Here is a 20,650-nt window from a genome sequence, read left to right as displayed (position 1 = left end):
CTACTCAATGTTAACAAGTTGTGTAGGTCTCACCATGACGTGTGGGTTATATCCACACCGTCCACCCATTTTTCGAGATCATTTTAGAGAATGGGCCAAAAAATCAGGTAGATCTAGAGCTCAAGTGGACCCCACCATAGAAAGAAGCGGGGATTGAATATTTATCATTGAAAACTTCTTTGGGGCCACATAAGTTTTGGATCTGCCTCATTTTTAGGCCCATGCCATAAAATGAAGTTACAAAACAAATGAACGGTTTGGATATAACACATGTTATTCTCAATAATTTCAAATGATGGTGGGTATATCCATTCAATATACCACCATATTATAAACACACCATGGAAATAAGTTTATCCCATGGCAACGGGGGACAATCCTTGCTATGTGTAATAATTATGTTTTTTTAATCCCATCCCACCCAATGCCATGCCCCCCCCCCCCCCCCCCTGTTAATATAAACATTTGAACGAAACATAAAAGAATCACCTAAGGGCCTGTTTGGATTCGTGTATTGGATTGTACTGTACTATATTTGGGTACTGTTCATGTATACAATGGACGATTTTCAAAATACATATAAATCATTCAGATACAAATCAATGTTTGGATTGGAGGTATTATGGAGAATAGTATACAATATCTTATACAGATCAATGTTTGGATAGGAGGTATTATGTCTGCATACTGTACAACCGTACGGATTGGCTACACCCCCTGACACCGGCCAATGGCTGGTGGTCGTTGCTATGTGGGCCCCACCATGATGTATGTATTTCATCCATGCCATCCATATGTTTTTACACATCATTTTACGGTCTGAATCCAAAAATGAGATATATCCAAATCTCAAGTGGACCACATTACAGGAAACAGTGTTGAATGAGCGTCGACCATTAAAAACATTTTGGGGGCCATTATGTTTTGGATCAAGCTCATATTTGTTTTTTCTCTTCATCTGGGTCTGTATGACCTAATCAACAGATTGGATGTCAAATAAACAGTATAGTGGGCCATAGGAGGATTTTAATGGTTGATATCCAATCACTATTGTTTTCATGTGGTGTGATCCACCTGATATTTATGTCCCTCTCATTTTTGGGATCAAGCAATAAAATGATATGTAAACATGGATGAACGGAATGGATGAAACACATACATCATGGTGGGGCCCTAACTCTGATGGTCATCAGTCACGAATTCTCGAGAATGAGAATACAATGCAGTGCAGTCATTCGGCTGTAATGACGGCATGCCTGAACTCTAATAAAACAATACCGTGTTTTTGAATTTTTGGAAACGAACTGAAATCGCGCGCATGGGATATACGCTCCAATCCAAACACTGTTTAATTGAAGTATTCGAGAATATTCACTTATAATACGATACACCACCCTCTTATACGCGAATCCAAACATGCCATTAATATGTATTCCTACGATAACGCAGGTGACTGCGCCCCTGTGCAAAAGTAAAAGCAATCGCAAGTTGCATGCGAACATAGGACGTGCGAATTGGTAGCAATGTACAACATGAGGATTAGAGCTGGGCATTCTTGACCCGATCCGGTGGATCCGACCCGATCAGACCCGATCCTACCCGATCAGAACCGAATCGACAGCCTAAATCGGTGCGGATTGAGTAGGATCAATCAGATCCGATCGTCTTTCGGATCGATGCCGGATCGTGGTCCATCCAAATAGACCCGACCCGAAACCCGAACCGAATGGATCCGACCCGAACCGATCCTACCCGATTCGGAACGGGTACTTCCTGTATATAACTTTTAAGTTTTTTACCTTCGTACTTTTACCGCTCTTTAGAAGCTTGGTAGATAGCTTCTTGAAGAAGCCACAGCAATAGCTTCTTGAAGAAGCTTTGTATGGCTAGTGGTCGGTGTTCTGTGGGGCCCACCATGATGTATGTGTGTCATCCATGCCGTCCATCTATTTTTATATATCATTTTATGATATGAGAAAAAGAATTAAGTATATCTCAATCTTAAGTGGACCACATTACAGGAAACAGTGTCGAATTAATTTTGACCATTAAAAACGTTTCGGGGGCAATAAAAGTTTTGGATCAAGCTGATATTTATTGTTTCCCTTCATATGGGTCTTTATGACCAAATCAACCGATTGGATTTCAAATAAACAGTACAGTGGGCCTTCTGAGGATTTTAATGGTGAATATCCATTCATTATTGTTTTTCTGTGGTGTGGCCCACCTAAGATTTATATCCCTATAATTTTTTTTATCAAGCCCTATAATGATCTGTAAAAATGGATGAACGGAATGGATGAAACACGTACATCATGGTGGGGCCCACAGAGCACCGACCATCAGCCAGGTGTCCAGCTATATAGGGTACGTGTCGTGCGAAGACGAGCACCGACGCTCCTCGAGCTCCGAGTTGTACGAACGGTTCAAAGGAGATCCGCATTACATGGCCACACAGTGACGTATTTACTATATCTACACCGTTCATCTATTTTTAGATATCATTTTAGAGCATTGTTCAAAAAATGAATCATATCCAAAGATCATCTGGACCACACCATAAATAGCAGCGGAGATAATGATTTTCACCGTTAAAAAATTTGCAAGGCCCACCGTAACGTTTATTTTACATCCAATCTGTCCATAAGGTTACAAGTACCTGGAAAAAACATATTTCATAAGGTTAGAGGAAAAACAAATTTCATATTGATCCAAAACTTCTGTTACCCTAAAAAGGGTTTCAATGGTAGACGTTCAATCTCCCTCTTAGTTTTTGCAGTGTGGTCCAGTTGATGGTTAGATCTGTCTTATTTTTTGTCTCAAGCCTTAAAATGAGCTCGCCAACTGGATGGACGGTTTGGATATAACACATACCTTGTGATCATACCCACAAAATATGCTAACGGTACCTGAGTCCATCTGCTTCGTACCCGATCAAAGCAGGGTCTCTCTTTCCCTCATTCTCTGTGTATCTCTCTCTAGTAGATAAATCCAAGCTCCAAAACCTTCTTCTCACCTTCTTCTTCAATAGTAATAGAGAAGCAGATACGGAGAGAGAATCACAAATATAGAAAGAAGGAGAGAGATAAAGTGATAGGGACGGGCCAAAGTGTAAATTGGGCGGGATTTTTTGGTGCTCGAACGTAAAGGTAAAAGTAAAAAGAAATATACACACACACACACATACACACACACACACACACACAAATATATGCAGTCCGGATCGGGTCGGTCCGAATCGGATCCAATCGGATCGGGTTCCGATGATCCAGATCCGGTACCGGTTCTGATCGAGTTCGGGTCGCACCTTACAAATTTCGAATCAAGTCGAGTTGGACCGAATCCGATCCGACTCGGTCCGATGCCCAGCTCGAGGATGTAAGAAAAACTAAGTCCATTTCGAGCGCGACTCGGCTGCGACAGTGGAACTAGCAATGTGGGTCCGATCCTAACCACAGGTCCTACCCAGATATTCTCATTGTATATCCATCCCGTCCATTGATTTTTTTCAGCTTAGTTTTTCGGCATGGCCCCAAAAATGAAGCATATATAGATTTCAGGTGTACCACGTCACATAAAAAAATGATAATTAAACACCCACCATTAAAAACTTTCTAGGGTCCATGTTAATATTTATTGGCCATCTAACCTGATGATAAAGTAATACCGGCATGGATAAAAGGAAAAAAAGTAAATATTAGCTTGATTCAAAACTTTTGCAGCCCACAAAAGGTTTTTAATGGTAAATAACCACTGTTTCCTGTCGTGAGGACCACTTTAAAATTTCACCTGCTTCATTTTTGGGACCTTCTCCTAAAATAAGGTATAAAAACCAATAGACGGCGTGGATATTTAATAAATACATCTAGGTGGGCCCTACGGTCAGGGACGGTCCCACAGAGCTGGTTCCGCGTCGCAGCCAGTCGCGCTCTTCCTTTCATTCACCACCGGCCACACAAGTGTCCGGTGAGTTTGTGCAGGTTGGTACTCGAGCCATGATTCGAGTGGGGTCCACATTGTCTGGGCAACCACATGCAACTTGAAACTTCATGCACATCCGTTAAAATAATTTTGGAGGAGAACTATATTTCCAGCCGTGCAACCCCACGCGCCAAAGCCAGGAACTCACCCGTGACTTTTGGCACACGTGTCAGAGATCTGAGATGTTCATCAGATGGGTCCCGTAGTTGCCTTTCATCATTGTAACAAAACGCGACGAACTATGATAATGTGGGTCGCACGTGCAGGAAAATGGACGTTCAAAATTGATATCTAGTGTCCAAAAAATCGTCCGTTTGCAGTACATATAATTAATAAAACGGCTTGATCTTTAGGATGTTTCAAATTCACAGCGGAGCATACCTAACCAACGTCTCAGATTTTACGCACGTTCCCCACGTGACACACGGACGGCGCTTGATATTAGCAGGTGCAGATGCGCGGTACGAAACAACAGTCTCTATAATTTTGTTTGGTACCGTATTAATAACGTTGTTTTGTCGTTGTCGCGACTGAGGTTGTACCATGATTCGTCGCTTTCTGGGGCGCATAAGTTTAGTAATGTGATGATTTGAACGGTCCATATTCTCAGTACTATCATAAATAAGCTATCAGAACATAATGACAAGTCATAAAGGATTGTAAGCTTTGATTTTAGGATCTGAATTTGAACCATTGAAAATTTTCTTTTCATTGTTCTAAATTCATTTACATGTAGGAATAGTCAAGAACCGTCCATTCAGTTTAAATTTCTTAAGATAGCTCTTATAACATATATTCCACAATATGGACGGTTTCGATCATCGTAAAACGCAGCTTCATGTGGGTCCTAGTGGCGGCCACATGCGCGATTTGCTAAGTCGGACAGAGACAGTGAACTTCGTATTATTCGATTGAAACGGGAAACGGATTGGCTACTCCCCCTGCCACCAGCCCCGTTGCTGGTGGTCGGTGCTCCGTGGGCCCATCCATTTTTTACAGATTATTTTAGAGTTTCATATTAAAAATGAGAGGGATATAAATCTTAAGTGGACCACACCACAGGAAAATAATGGTGATTGGATATCCACCATTAAAATCCTCCTAAGGCCCACTGTACTGTTTATTTGACATCCAATCTTTTGATTAGGTGATAAAGGACCGGATGAAGGGAAAAATTAAAGATCAGCTTGATCCAAAACTTTTATGGCCCCCAAAAGGCTTTTAATGGTCCACACTTATTCAACACTGTTTCCTGCAATGTGGTCCATTTGAGAATGGGATATATCTTATTTTTTGTCTTATACAATAAAATTATCTTGAAAAATAGATGTACGGCATGGATGATACACGTACATCATAGTGGGACATGCTTTTCATATCCCTTCCTTGACAGTAACACGTAGCCAATTAAGTTACTGCCACGATGAGGTTAACCCCGACATCTTTGGACGCGGATTTCCTGCGAAAGCCTTTCGCAGGAAGTTCCTGCGCAAGATTCTGTGTGGGGCCCACTACGATGTTTGTGAGAAAGCCACTCCGTCCATCCGTTTTTCGAGTTCATTTCAGGACATGCGACCAAAAATGGGGATGATCAAAAACTCAAGTGAGCCACACGAGAGGAAATAGTGGGGATTTAGTGACCACCGTTGAAACATTTATATGGCTACAAAAGTTTTGTATTGGTTTAATTTCTTAGATTTTTCACTTCATCTCAGTGAAAATGACCTTATAAACGGTTTGGATGGAATATAAACAACAATATGGATCCTGGGAAGGTTTCAACGGTAGGAATTCCTTTCCCCACTGTTTCATCTGGTATGGCCCACTTGAGTTTTGGATCCTAATCATTTTAGGTCTCATGTACTAAAATGATCTCAAAAAACGGATGGACATGTTAGATTTCTAACAAACATCACAATGGCCCCCATCCAGAATCATTGGCAGGGGAGTAGCCAATCCGTTCCCATGGAAACGAACTTCGTATTAATACCGTTCTCCCAAAACTGGTATTCACACCATATTTTTTAACGGAAGCCCTTTTCCCTGCTTTTGGTGCTAAAATAGTATTAAAATGGAGCTACTGTGGAAAATTGACTCATTATTGGAAGCGGATTGGGTGGTGTAGACGCCAGTAAGTTCTGTGGGTCTGAGGTATGTGTTATATCCAAACCGTCCATACATTTGGCAAGCTAGTCTTAAGGCTAGAGACGAAAAATAAGAAAGATCTAATTATCAAGTGGACCACACTGAAAAAAACCAATGGAGGATTGAATGTCTACCATTGAAACTTTTTTTGGGATCACAGAAGTTTTGGATCAATATGAAATTTGTTTTTCCTCTTCATCCAGGTCGTTGTAACCTTATGAACAGATTGGATGGAAAATAAACGTTATGGAGAGCCCTATGAATTGTTTAACGGTGAAAATCATGATCTCCGCTGCTATTTGTGGTGTGGTCCAGCTTATCTTTAGATATGATTCTTTTCTTTAGATAATAATCTAAAATGATCTCTAAAAATAGATGAACGGTGTAGATATAATAAATACATCGCTGTGGGCCATGTAACTTCGATCTCCTTTGAACTGTTCGTACAACTCGAGCTCGAGGAGCGTTGTCTTCGCACGACACGTACCTACAGCAGCTCTATAGCTGGTGTTCGTTTGCAAATCGCAATCAATCAGAAAATGACATTTACACCCCTTAGTTTTCGACAAAGGCACTCCTATTTTTTATATGTAACACCACTTCTACACATAGATTCTATACGGTCGAGTTCATGGGAACTCCCCATGAGGTCGAGCTGTGTGGGTCCCACCGTGATTCGTGTCAAACATCAAAACCATTCATTTGATGGGTCCCCTTTAAATTATAAGATATCCCAAAAATCAGCCGTATAAGGAACTCAGGTGGTCCATACAATCTAAAATCATGTGAAGACATGCCTAAAACACATAAAAGCACTTGGTGGGGCCCACCTGAAATTTGGATGCATCTGAAACATGGTCTGATCCCTCATACAAGTGGGACACACATAATGGATGGGCTAGATTTTTGAACCACATCTCACTGGGCCAGAAAAATGATTATGAATATTTTAATGGAGGGTAACCCCTCACAACTTTTATGTGGTGCGGCCCACACAGGTCACTAATTGACTTGATTTTAAGGTCCTAGGCCCACCATGGAATGGTGCATCTGACTGATGGGGTAGATTTTCGACATGCATCACAGTGGGGCCCACACAGCTCGACCTCATGGGAAGTTCCCATGAGCTTGACCGTATAGAACCTATCCGTAAAAAGTGGTGGCATCCATCGTGATGATTAAGTGAGATGAAAATCGGTGTATCCACTCCGTGGGTGGGCCACTCCAGCCCACCATATCGTACCGTCAGCTTCCTGTTTATATTGGTAGACAAAGGAGATACGATGAAATTAATCACCTATTCAATCATTTATTAAATGTGTAAATAGCATAAGCAATATTTAGAGGATATGGTTTATCTTTCGATAATGGGTTACATGTTTACCTCATATTGTAATTTTCAATACAGCTCAAGAAAAATAGGAAATAAATTCTTACCGTCAATGGTAAAAAAAAAAAACAACTAAAATATATCTCTTTTGAAGCAAAGATAAATTCGGCATGTGAGCCTAAACTCAAATTATATCTTATTACACTAAAGAATATAAACAACAAGCCGAAAATAAATAATTACATTATAAGAAATGTAATTAAGTAGTGATTTAAAAGACAATTGAAAAATAATGTTTGGTTTTAAATGATTAGTATGATATGAAATTTTCTTACTAAATTTATTTACTATTTATAATCTTAATAAGGATATATAGACATTTTTCACGTTAACTAGTTCAATACTATTTTCTTTATTTTTTCTTTTGCCATTTGTCTTATATACGTTCCTTCATGATTGGTCATCTAAACAATTGCGTGGCATTGTCCGATACGTGCCCAATGTTTTAAAAATTCTCTTCATATATGCCGGTGGATCTTTAAAAACGCCACGTGATCATCTTGTAATTTACTTTGATTGATTCTCACAGGTAATGGTGGCCATGGTACAAGGGATGAACAACTGTCAGGGGTTGTTTGGCGCATTGGTTTAAAAGGGATTAGGAGTGGGTTTTAATATCCTACGGATCATTAGATAGTTCGTGAAGCTTTTTCTTGGAATCCGCACCTGAGCGAGGGACTATGCATTTCTACTTTGGTCAGTGTTACGTGGACTCCGTCACGATGTATTTGTTTTATCCAAAAAATAGCTCTAGGGCTTGATCCAAAAAGTGAGGTAGACATAGTAATTGAATTCCACCGTTAAAAACCTACTAGGGCCAACCGTAATGGTTATTTGATATCTAATTGATTGGTTAGGTTATAAAGACTTGGATGAAGGTAAAAATATATGTCAGCTTAATCCAAAACTTTTGTGGCCCCCAAAAAGTTTTTAATGATGGCTGTTCAATCAACAGTGTGTGGTCCACTTGAGATTTGGATCAAACTCATTTTTAGGCTCTTATCATAAAATGATATGGAAGAATGGGTGGACGGCATGGATGAAACACATACATCATAGTGGGGCTCACATAGCACTGACAAATATTGGTAGGATGATTTGCCCATCCATTTTCATTCCATACGCGAAGCCACGGGATTAAACCACGATACCTGATACGAGGTAATGATTGCATTTTCCTAATTTTATCCCACTTAAACCCATGTAATCCCATGCACCAAACACCCACCAAGTGTGGATGAGGCAGGGTTTCATATCATGTGATCATCATGGTGTGACCCACCTATTGTACGGATCCAACATGTCACATGTTGGTAGGAAAAAGTGGATGTACCATATCTTATGATACAGCTGCTGTCTCTGATCATTTCTCGTCAGTATATACCACCGCCACCCTTCTTCAGGTTCTCTCCTCATAAGAAGAGAGAGATGTTTTAAAATTGGTCATTACTATTATTATTTTATTATTCCACTTTAATTATCCTCTTGAATTTTCTATTTTCTCTTTATTACGTATATATGTACGGAAAGGTAGCATTTTTTTTTTCTCAATTTCTTTTTTTATTCAGATATAAGAACGACTGTCTTCTGTTGTTCTCTTTTGGTGCTGTTGAAGGAGAGAAGCTCATGAAGAGGCTAGTAAGTACGTTGGTTTTTTTTTTTTAAATGATTTTGAGATTTTCATGATATGGGTTTTGTTTTATTTATTTGTTAATTCTGAATTGTTGTTGGGTGTGTGGGAATTTTTTATTTTTATTTTTTGAAGTGAGTGTTTTTGTTCTGATCATGTATTTCTTTTATGTGGTGGTGGAGCTTGAACTTTAGACTTCTTTTCTTGGATTGCTTCTTTTTTTATATTGAATTCTTTGTTTTGGGTGTTTGGGTGGATTGGAATTTTGTTTCGTGGGGTTGTTTTGTTTTTGTGGGATTAGTAGAATTTTATTTTTCTAATTTGGATTTTGTTTTTGAAGTGGGTGTTGTGTTTTAATCTTATTTTGTCCTGTGTATTTGGATTTTTTATCTTCTGGATTAGTTTTATTAATTTCTATATGTATATGCATTTTGTGTTGTTGGTTGTCTACACTGCTAATTTAGAGCTTGTTTTTTTCAGAGTGAATGTGTGAGTGTTGGGTTTTTCTTTTTCTCTGAGAGTTTGTAGTTCAGACATTTTGGTCTTTTCTTCTTCTTCTTCTTCTTCTTCTTTTTGAATGGGTGTTTTGTTCTAATCTTGTTTTTCTCTGGGTGTTTGAAGCTTAAGCCTTTTGGATTGAGTTTATTCGATATTTTGGTGTTTTTCGTTGGATAGAATTTGCTAATTTGTGTTTTCTTGTTTTTGGTATTCACATTCTTCTCTATCATGCCTTGTTTTGGAGTCGTGGAAAACCTTTAATTTCTGTAATTAGACAGATGCTCTGATAATTTTCTAGCTGATGAAAATGTGTACTGAGATTTTTGCTTCTTTTGGTTTTGTTTATTACGATTTTTTTCCCGCATTGTATTTGGAATCACGTAAGCAATCAGTTCTGCTTTCACTGGATTCTTCTTAATTTTGGTGATAATTTCATTTCTTCCTTCGGATTATCCAATCATTCTATCATGTTTTTCTTTGGTATTCAAAGCACTTAATCTTCATGTATTCTTTTCAGTCCATGCTGTGGAAATTTCTTGTTTTGGCCTTAAATCATAGAGGGAATTATAAGCTTTTAGCTACTGATCTGGTATCGTTGGTCTCTTTGATATAGATTCTTCTTTGGTTTCTCAATTTGTTTGCAACTCCTCTCTCTCCCTTCTCCGAATCGATCTGTATTTGAGAACTAGTATTGAACGGCAATCGGGTTGTTAGAGTTACTCCTTTTTCTTTTTGGGTATTTTCAGCTTGCTTATTTTCTTTTAAGTCGTGTGAATTTCCTTCGCTACTTCGAATCTTCACAAGCTCTTATGTGAATGTACTGTATCAATGGGAATGGAGGTTGAGTTCTGAGAATGTGATTTGATTCTTGTTTTTCTTAGGTGGTGGCACTGCTATTGCTGCTGGCATTGAGTTCTGGAATTAAGAGAAATGAAGGAGAGAGTGATGGGCATTGCAAATACAAGAAGGGCTTGCCGTCGGCTCCCAGACCTCACAGTGTTTCCATATTGGAGTTTGGGGCTGTTGGAGATGGGAAGACGGTGAATACCATCGCTTTCCAGAATGCTATCTTCTATTTGAAGTCGTTCGCCAACAAGGGCGGTGCTCAGCTCTATCTTCCATCAGGCAGGTGGCTGACTGGAAGCTTCGATCTCACAAGCCACCTCACCCTCTTCTTGGAGAGAGATGCTGTCATCCTTGGATCTCAGGTCTTTGCCATGTTCATCTTTTAATTTTTCTATTGTAGAGATTGTTCTATGTTTCTGTTCAAATCAATGGCATGTTTGGATGGTCAATTGGTATGAATTGCAATAACTTCAGTTGGGGTGAGAGTGAGTAGCCGACAATCTACATTACAAATTCACAACCATTTCATGTCCAACTTGAAATGCAAATGCAAATTTGAGTTTGGTCTTGTCATTGATTCGAACAATGTCATTCCCGCTTTGCTGATCGCCTCTGTATTTGACTGATTTATTGCAATTCAGTTCTTTCTACTTTGATACCATGTCAAACAACCACTTTCTCTAAAAGCTCGAGCTGTTAGAGGATGGTGTATCAATGTATATTAAGGGACTTTAACACTAGTGTTGTGAGTAATTGAATTGGTAGGTTGCTGAACTTCCTTTTCCTTTCTCTTGTAGGAATCATCTCATTGGCCGCTTGTTGAACCGTTGCCTTCATACGGTCGAGGGATCGAATTTCCAGGCAAACGATATCGCAGCTTGATAAATGGCAACAACTTGAAGGATGTGGTTATTACAGGCATAGATGCATATGTTTTCCAATTTTCTCATCAGCTTTCTAATAAAATCAACTTGTGGGTCTTCATTCTCTTAATATTTTGCACCGTTCATCGATTGCAAACAGGTGATAATGGAACCATCGATGGTCAGGGTGCCGTCTGGTGGGAGTGGTCACGCTCTCATTCTTTGAATCATACCCGCCCCCACCTTGTGGAATTCGAGAGCTCCAACGACATTCTGATTTCGAATTTGACTTTCTTGAATTCCCCTTTCTGGCACATCCATCCGGTTTATTGCAGGTATGTTGGGTAAGGCTGCGTTTGGATGGATTGTTGAACTGAATTCCAATATATGCAAATAGCGAAATTGCAATTAACTTCATTAGCATTCGTAACGAAGATTTATCCCTCAAATTGCAGCTGCATTTCTTTCAAGTCCAACTCGAATTATTGCAATTCAATTCAATAAGGCATCCAAACATGGCCTAAGCTGTTCTAACCAATTGGAAAGAAAATTAGAAATGTATTAATTGTTTCTTCGTCTAAGTTGAATGGAACCAAATTTGTATTTGCTTGGATATAATGCAGCAATGTGCAGGTTCAGAACATAATAGTCCATGCTCCGTCGGATTCCCCACTTACGAATGGCATAGTCCCAGGTTAGTGATGGGTCATCAACCTCAATCCTTTCATCTGTTTTGCTGTTTTAGTTACTATTCAAGTGTTTTGTTGCTTTGGATCTCTTAAATCCAATGGTGGCAGAATCACAAATACCATTTTATAACTGTTACTGTGATTTCTAAGGGATTGTTTAGCAACCTGGATTTGGGTTTCAATTCCAAAAGATCCTAATTCTCATGTTTGGCAGCTTCTTTTTTTGCTTGGACTTGAAAATTCAGGTTGGCAAACACAACTAACAGAATCCAAATCTCAGAGATTTCAATTCCTGTTTGGATTTAAGAATCCAATCAAGCTGCCAAACGACCCCTAATGTTCATGCACGAATGCTGAAAGAAAACAATTTCAAACATAGAATCTACTAATGTAACATTTCTTCAGATTCATGCTCCGATGTATGCATTGAGGACTGCCACATTAGCGTTGGTCACGACGCGATCGTGCTCAAGAGCGGCTGGGATGAGTATGGCATCGCTTACGGAAGGCCCACCTCGAATGTCCACATCAATCAGGTCCATCTAAGGACGCCTCTGGGCTCCGCCCTCGCCTTTGGAAGTGAGATGTCTGGTGGCATTTCCAGTGTGCTAGCTGACCACCTCAACATCCATGATTCATTCACTGGCATTGAACTCAAGACCACGAAAGGCCGAGGTGGTTTTATAAAAGACATCGTTGTATCGAACGTCAAAATGGAGAATGTCCACGTCGCGATCAGGTTCACAGGCCACTGTGGGACCCACCCTGATGACCATTTTGATCCCAGTGCAAATCCAGTAGTAAACAACATTACTGTAAAAAACATGACCGGGACAAACATCTCCCTCGCTGGGAACCTCAAAGGAATCCATCAAGCTCCTTTCACTGATATCTGCCTATCAGACATTTCCTTGTCGATCACATCTGAGCTGTCCGCTTCGTGGGTCTGTTCGGACGTATCAGGATTCTCCGAATCAGTGTTCCCAGTGCCATGTTCCGACCTCCAAAACTCGTATTGGAATTCTTCTTCTATCTGTTTCTCTCTTTTATATCCAGATAGCCATGTAGAATCCTTATGAAATCTTTATCCATGCTTACTGATCTTGTTCAGCCCATCAGTACAATTGAGATTCCAAAACTTCCAATTCCATCTCAAATTCAGGCGGCCCGGGCCACCTTTCATTCTTCGGTCACCATCAGATTCTTTCCATATGAACCCAATCCCATTTTCGATTCATACAATTCAAAACCGCGCCGAAGAAGGACAATGTGCCCATATGTACATACCCATTTCTTCATTCTTGTGTAGTGATTTTATTTTTTTTTCTAATGTTTGGGACCTCAGACATGTGATTGGAGACCATTGCATTTGCAGTTCTGTTGTTATTATTAGTATTTTTTTTCATCAGTAGTTGCTGCATTGTATATTTTATCCGACGTGGGGCCCGCTGACGTCGGAATGTTAGATGAACGGTGGACATGAGTCAGATGGTTGTAATAAAAAGATGGCTGTTTGAATTACATATATGATTGTTATGTTGTGTTGTGTTGATTCTCATTGAGCTACATTGCATTTGTGTGTATAGCTTTTTTTTCATGGCCCACTTCTGCCATGGGCTTTTTGGTTGGTGACGCAGGGATGAACGTGCAGATCGTGAGGCAGCACTCCCAACTGGGCCCCATTGTCGGCGGAGCGACGGCTGGTCTTGTCTGTACCTGATGCGTGGGGTCCACTCTTTTATTGGGGGTGGTTGTTAGGGGTGAACACAGAACCGGTAAACCGGACTGGAATCAATCAGACCGCACGATTTGGTCTGGTTCCGAAGTGCACCGGTTCTGGTTCAGAAAATCAAAGAACCGGTTAGTTCGGTTCAGTTCTCGGTTTGGAGTTTTGTAAAACTGAACCCGACCTTAGAACTGAACCTGGAACCAAATCTGGAACTGGACCCCTTGGTCAATAAATATTTAAATTTTATATTTTTTAGAACATAAAAAACTAGACCATTTATCAAATGGATCACAACATGAATAGGCATTGGCAGCAAAATCATTTTGGGAACATAAAAGGGTCATAAAAATAAATCATGACAAGAGTACTCTATGTGAAAATTTTCAACAGATGAGCTTGGGCTGTATTATAAAAACAAACCATGCAATTGAGCTAGATTATAAAAAGTCCAGAACTGTAGAACTGAATTGAACCCAATCGATTTTTTAGCGTCCGGTTCCAATTCAGTTTTAGGGTACAAACAGTCAAGTTCCGGTTCTAGTTTTCCTGAAACCGTTGGGAACGGTTCGGTTCTGATTTCACCCCAGAACCAAACCGAACTGAACAGTGTGCACCCTGGTTGTGGTGCAATGGACCGCCTTGATTAATTTTTATTGTTATTCTCATACCTGTGTAGAGTGGATGAGTAACAAAGATTGATTTTTGGGCCAGGATTCCAACCTGATGAACGGTCCACCATGTCCCATGGGCCCCGGGCTAATGTCCCCAACACTTCTCAGTGGACAAGAAAACACTATTAACAATGAGAATTAATGGTCCACAAAAATAATTTTGCAAGTCCAACTAGTGGCCATGTGGGCCCACTGTAGTGTTTGTATGAGATGTCATCCGTACAGCAAGTTTGTCCCACCATGAAAATGGGATGTTCCAAAAATCATGTGGATCCAACTATCAGGTGGGACACACCATAGAAAACAGTAAACCACCACCCAAAAAAGTCCACATTCACGTGGGGAGCCCCTAATGGATCCATCCACTTGATTTTTGGAGCATTGCCTTTTTCTGGTGGGACAACCTTCCTGGACGGACGAGATGTCCAACAAACACCATGGTGGGCCCCACATGAACGTACAAGTAGTTTTGAATGTTTTCTTTTCCATTGGGAACATTCTTGGCACACGTGCCAATGTGGGCCATGCTCACATGGGACGAGGCTGGCCGTTCATCAGATTGGAATCGTTGCTCAAAAATCAATCTTTTCTGCTCATCCAGAGGACACACGTGTGAGAATGACCTGAAGGGTCTTTTCTACTCTCTCTCTCTCTCTCTCTCTCTCTCTCTCCAACTCTGGCCCATTGTTCAGTGATCAAAGCCGTTGATATGATGGGCCTCAGAGGATCGTTGGTGTAGAATATTTGGCCTTCTTCTGTTTAAATTTGAACCGTTCCAAAGTTGGCCACCTCGTGAACGGTTAGATTTTTCCAGAATGTCATGACATCTAACGGTCCAAAATGTTAGGCCTACCATACTCATGATAATCTGCTGAACAATAAAGCGGATCCACTCATCAAGTGGGCCACACTTTAGAAAACAACAGACGGCCCTATCTCTAATAAAAAGTACATGTGGGGCCCACCTGATGAGTGTATCAAACTTTTCAGTGCCAATTTATCTTCATGTGGGGCCAATCAAATTTTGAATTAGTTGGATGTCATACTCACTACATGTTAGCACTCATGTGCTAGCTGGATTGCAATTTGGCTGTCCAATCAATTCTATCTTAACACTCCTGAAAATACATAGCCTTCTCATTTTATTTTTTACTTGGATGTATTTTACTAAGGTCCCATGTGAGTTTACAACACCCAAATTTTCTTGTGTGAGTCCATGTGATCACAACCATCCGTTCTTCGTGGCCCGGCATGAGGCCCACCTCTTGATCGTGCCTGATACGGATTATCGACTTAGATCATCTTAAGGAGGCATGGAATTTGGGTTTATATACACATGGTGATGATCTGAACCATACAATTTATAATTATATTTTATATTTTATTTTAGTGAGATTTTTTTAATAATACTATAAAATTAAAACATCAAAATTTGAAAATCTCCTGAGAAGTTCGAGAAATTGTTGAGAATGAGATTTGTTACTCTGATTGGTGTGTCGTGAATTAATGAGTCGGGATGTGAATTTTGTCTTTTTACAAAGATTTGTTCAAATGCGGCGAGAAACTATAGTTAAAATTTCAATCGGTTATTCAAAAAGAGAAAATTCATGTTTGGTAAAAACATTAGTAGTAAAGTTTGAAGATGAAAAGATCCATTTTTGGTAAAAAGGAATTTTACTTTAACAAAAAAGGATTATCTTTTGAACCAGTTGTTCTATTAATCATTATCTTTTGTTCTTTCCTCAACCTAATTTTGAGAAGTAGGGAATATGAGTATGATGATTAAAACGACAAGGATGATATTAATGATAACAGTGATGATAGTGATGGTGGTGACAATGACAGTGACTATGATTTCAAAAAATAAAAAAAAGGTACTCTCAGATATTCTGATTGTCCACCAGGAATGTCAAACATGTAACTTTTAATGGTAAACTGTCTTGTCAAAGTAGTAGTCTGTATACTGATAATTGTGTATTATATTTATCAGCATGATTATACTAGTTCAAAAGTCAAATGTAGATGTAGTAGGAGTTAGGAAAAAAAAAAATTTGTAATTATTATAGAGTAGGAAAACTCCAATCCAAACATAGGAAGTAATATATTTTTTCTTCTGATTTAATATCTCAATGATGTAAATGTTATCAGATGTCTTAAATTTGTTTGTAATTGGGCCTGTCGATGGCATCGATAGACCACTCGATCACATCAAATAGTTGTCGATCCCACAACAACCCGCTTAGCCTCACCGAGAAAATTTTGATTTATTCCCTTTGCTCGCTAGATAGTTTGTGAGTCCAAATTGATGTGATTGAAGGTAGCTTCGATCACATCGAAGAGCTTTCGATGATTGTCAATCCCATCGATAATTGTAGGAATTGTTTCCTATTTCAGGTGCGACACTATATATGAGTGTAATTGCGGAATTAGGGTTATGCCAAGCATTCCTAAGCCATTCTAAGGAGGGTTACACGTTTTGGGGAGTTTAGGGAAGACAAAAATGAGAATTTTTGGATTATTATAAGTGATTCCATATCTTGTATTTTTTACTTTCATATTGATTTGTTGTTAGTTTGTGCCGTAGTTTTTTCCCACAAGGATTTTTCTACGTCAAATTGTGTGTGCTTTATGATTGCTTGATTTCGTTTGCTTAATCTTATGTGATTCAAATTCGGGATTTGCTTCTGCGGATTTTCAATAAGTAGTATTAAAGCGTACATTGGGATTCGAGCTTGGATTGACATCATGACGATTAAGGGATCAAACGTGAAAAACGAAATTGAGAAGTTCATCGAGAAAAACAAATTTTAACTATGGAAGGTTAAGATGAGAGGCATTCTAGTTCAGTAAAGGTTGCAATATGCACTCCTTAGTATTGAGAAGCGTCCAATGTCTATGAGTGACAAAGAATTAGAAGAGTTGGATAAAATAGCTAAAACCTCAGTCCAACTATGTTTGGTGGATGATGTTCTTTATAATGTGCTGGATCAAAAGACTAGTGCAGGACTTTGGAAGTAGTTAGATATTGTCAAATCGTCTGTATCTGAAGAAGAAATTCTGTAATTTGAGGATGACAGAGGGGTTAGATCTAAATAAAAACATTAGCACATTCAATCACATCCTTTACAAATTGACGAGTGTGGAAGTGAAGATGGGTGAGAAAGATCAAACCCTAATTCTGTTAAAATCCCTTCTAGAGTTTTACAATAGCTTCATAGACACTATATGTCATGGTAGAGAGAACATTAATATTGAGATTGTCATCTCAACCCTTCAGTCGAGGGTGTTGAGAAAAAAGGACAGTGGCACAAGTTTCTTCATGGATATGTTGATAGCTAATGGAAAGAATTCAGAGTGGGAGAAGGGTAATTTATCGCGTTCACGATCTAAGTCTAAGGGCAAGAGAAAGATGAAGTATTAAAATTGTGGAAGACAGGCATATAAAGAAGAATTGCTGGAATCATAAACCACAAAAGGGAGATAAAGTAGATGAAGCACCGAAAGACGGCAATGCAGTAGAGTCAAGTGAGGATGTGGACACTAGTGATGTTCTGACCACATCCAAATCTAGTTACGTCAATAATAAGTAGATTTTGGATATGGAAGCGTCATACTACATGACCTCGCATCAGGATTACTTCACCACGTACAACGAGCATGATGGTGGGCAGATGTTTATGGGCATTGATGTTGCCTATAAGGTCATTGGAATTGGATCAGTGTGCATCAAGATGTCGGATGGAATGGAACGCATCCTAATGGATGTGAGACACATTCCTAACTTACGGAAGAATATAATCTCTGTGGGTGCTCTCGAGGCTGTTAGGCGTAAATTCACCAATTTTGATCGTGTCCTGATGGTTTCAAAAGGAGCACTCATAGTGATAAAGGCACAACGAAATGGTAACCTTTTACAAGTTGATCAGGAATACCGTATCCGGTGGAGTTGTAGCGTCTATAAAGGAGTTCACGTTAGCACGTTTGTGGCATGCACGTTTAAACCACATGAGTGAGCATGAGATGAATGTATTTTTTATCGTTCTTTAATTTCTACATTTAAAAACATTGTATATTTGGTAAACAATCAATCTTATCTTTTAAGTCAGGAAAACATGCTAGTAAGGGTTGTTTAGATTATATGCATTATGACTTATAAGGGCCTTTTCTTGTTGTTTCTAAAAGAGGGTTATCATTCTTTATATCATTCATAAATGACTATTCTAGAAAAATGTGGGTGTACTTTATGAAGTACAAGTCAAACATTTTTACAACATTTGAAGTATAAAAGGCAATGGTTGAAAAACAGTCAGGGCGGAAGTTGACAATTTTAAGGACAGATAATAGAGGTGAATTTACTTCTAATGAGTTCAACTAATTTTGTAAAAAATGAATGGATAATACAACATAACACAGTCAGGCATACACCAGAGCAGAATGGTGTAGCAGAACATATGAATCAAACTTTCTTAGAAAGAGCTCGAAACATGTTAAATAACATTGGGCTAGGCAAGTAGCTATAGACTGAGGTTGTTAACACGACCCGTTACTTAGTGAATCGGTCTTCATCTACTTCGATCGGTTGTAAAATTCTAGAAGAAGTGTGAAGTGTCCATGATATTATTTACTTGGGGCTACGAGTTTTTTTATTGTGATGTTAACTCTCATATACCGTTAGTTGAGAGAGACAAGTTACACCAAAGGATTAAGAAGTGTATCATTGTTGGCTATGGTGATGGAGTAAAGAGATACAAATTGTATGACTAGATTACACAGAAGATCACAATTAGTCATGATGTCAGATTTGATGAAGATTCTTTGTTCCGTAAGAAAGATCACAAGGAATCAGAAAAATCAGCAGAAATGAACATTGAAATTGACAAGGATGAAACACAGATTGAAGCTGAGCGACAACAAGAGGTACATGAGCAGGTGGAATAACCACCTGTAAGGAGAAATCCACCTAGATATTGTAGATTACCAGTGAGATACATGGATGATTTGAACATTACATTGGCCCTTATTACAGATGAGGGGGATCTGTCCACCTTTCAGGAAGCACTGGATGACTCAGATGCTAAGAAGTGGATGCAGGCGATATAAGACGAGATGGACTCTTCATACAAGAATGAGACATGAGAGCTGGTGAAGATTTTTGTTGGGCATAAAGCGATCGGGTCCAACTAAATTTATAAAAAGAAACATGATAAATATAACGCAAGGTTGGTAGCGAATGTATCGATTTTAGTGAGATATTTGTGTCGGTTGTCAAGCAGGTATCTATTAGGTTTGTATTGGCACTGGTTGCCCAATACAACCTTAAGCTAGAACAGATGGATATAAAGACTGCTTTCCTTCCTGAGAATTGGAAGAGAAGATTTACATGAATAAACCAGAAGGGTTTGAAGAAAATTGGTCAAAGAATAAATTTTGCAGGTTCTTAAATAGTTGCCTAGATAGTGCTACAAGAAATTTCATACTTTTATGGTAAGTCAGCGGTTTATTATGAGTGAATATGATCATTGTGTCTACTTTAAGACATTGAGTAATGGAAGATTCATGATATTTGTATTATATGCTAATGACGTGCTTATCGCCAGTTAAAGCTTGTTTGAAATCAATATATTAAAGACTTAATTGTTATAAGGACATTTGAAATGAAAGATCTGGAGGCTACAAAGAAGATTTTTGACATACACATACATAGAGACAAACAGAAGAGTAAATTACAGTTATCTCAGGTAGAGTGTCTTGAGAAGGTTTTAGTAAAGTTTGGAATAGACAAGGCTAAACCAGTCAGCATATGTATGCTGCTCCCTTTAAGCTTTTTTAAGAGCAATGTCTCATTATAGATGAAGAAAAACCAGATTCCGATCCTCGGATCCTACAAGGAGGATTTTTTTTGTACATTTAACTCATAATAAGCATAACTACAAGATTACCCAATTCACAAAGGCAACATCATCATCACATATCCACTAATATAATCATTTGAGTACAATCTTGAAAGGGAAAATACATATATCAAAATCAAGCTCAGAATACAACCGCACGCTCCAAGCTCAACCTGCAACCTAATAACACTGCACGCATCTATCGTGCATAAGCTTATACAAAGCTTAGAGGGTGGTGTAAGTGTGTGCACAAGGTAAGTGACAAGTATTCAATACAATGCCATTATCATACAAACTGGAAATACTGATAATCCATA

The 20,650-nt window shown here is 39.0% G+C and overlaps 1 protein-coding gene across 1 annotated transcript; it reads left to right on the top strand.

Annotated features, from left to right (window-relative positions):
* Positions 1 to 8,737: 8,737 nt before the first annotated feature.
* LOC131231071 (probable polygalacturonase) lies at positions 8,738 to 13,563 on the top strand. Its single transcript, XM_058227165.1, has 6 exons — positions 8,738 to 9,154; positions 10,526 to 10,852; positions 11,288 to 11,408; positions 11,514 to 11,688; positions 11,977 to 12,047; positions 12,448 to 13,563. Exons 1-6 carry the CDS (start codon positions 9,035 to 9,037, stop codon positions 13,119 to 13,121), a joined length of 1,488 nt encoding a protein of 495 aa, XP_058083148.1. The 5' UTR covers positions 8,738 to 9,034; the 3' UTR covers positions 13,122 to 13,563.
* Positions 13,564 to 20,650: the final 7,087 nt, after the last annotated feature.

This window comes from Magnolia sinica, chromosome 17, assembly GCF_029962835.1.
Source record: "Magnolia sinica isolate HGM2019 chromosome 17, MsV1, whole genome shotgun sequence".
Lineage (NCBI taxonomy): Eukaryota > Viridiplantae > Streptophyta > Magnoliopsida > Magnoliales > Magnoliaceae > Magnolia > Magnolia sinica.
The sequence above is the reverse complement of the archived record's forward strand: the minus strand, read 5'-3'. Positions and strand labels throughout refer to the sequence as shown.

Coding starts and splice junctions, on each gene's coding strand:
- LOC131231071 (XM_058227165.1), top strand. CDS start 9,035: ATGTACGGAAAGGTAGCATTTTTTTTTTCTCAATTTCTTTTTTTATTC. Junction 11,409..11,513: donor GAAGGATGTGGTTATTACAG/GCATAGATGCAT, acceptor GATTGCAAACAG/GTGATAATGGAACCATCGAT. Junction 12,048..12,447: donor TACGAATGGCATAGTCCCAG/GTTAGTGATGGG, acceptor ACATTTCTTCAG/ATTCATGCTCCGATGTATGC.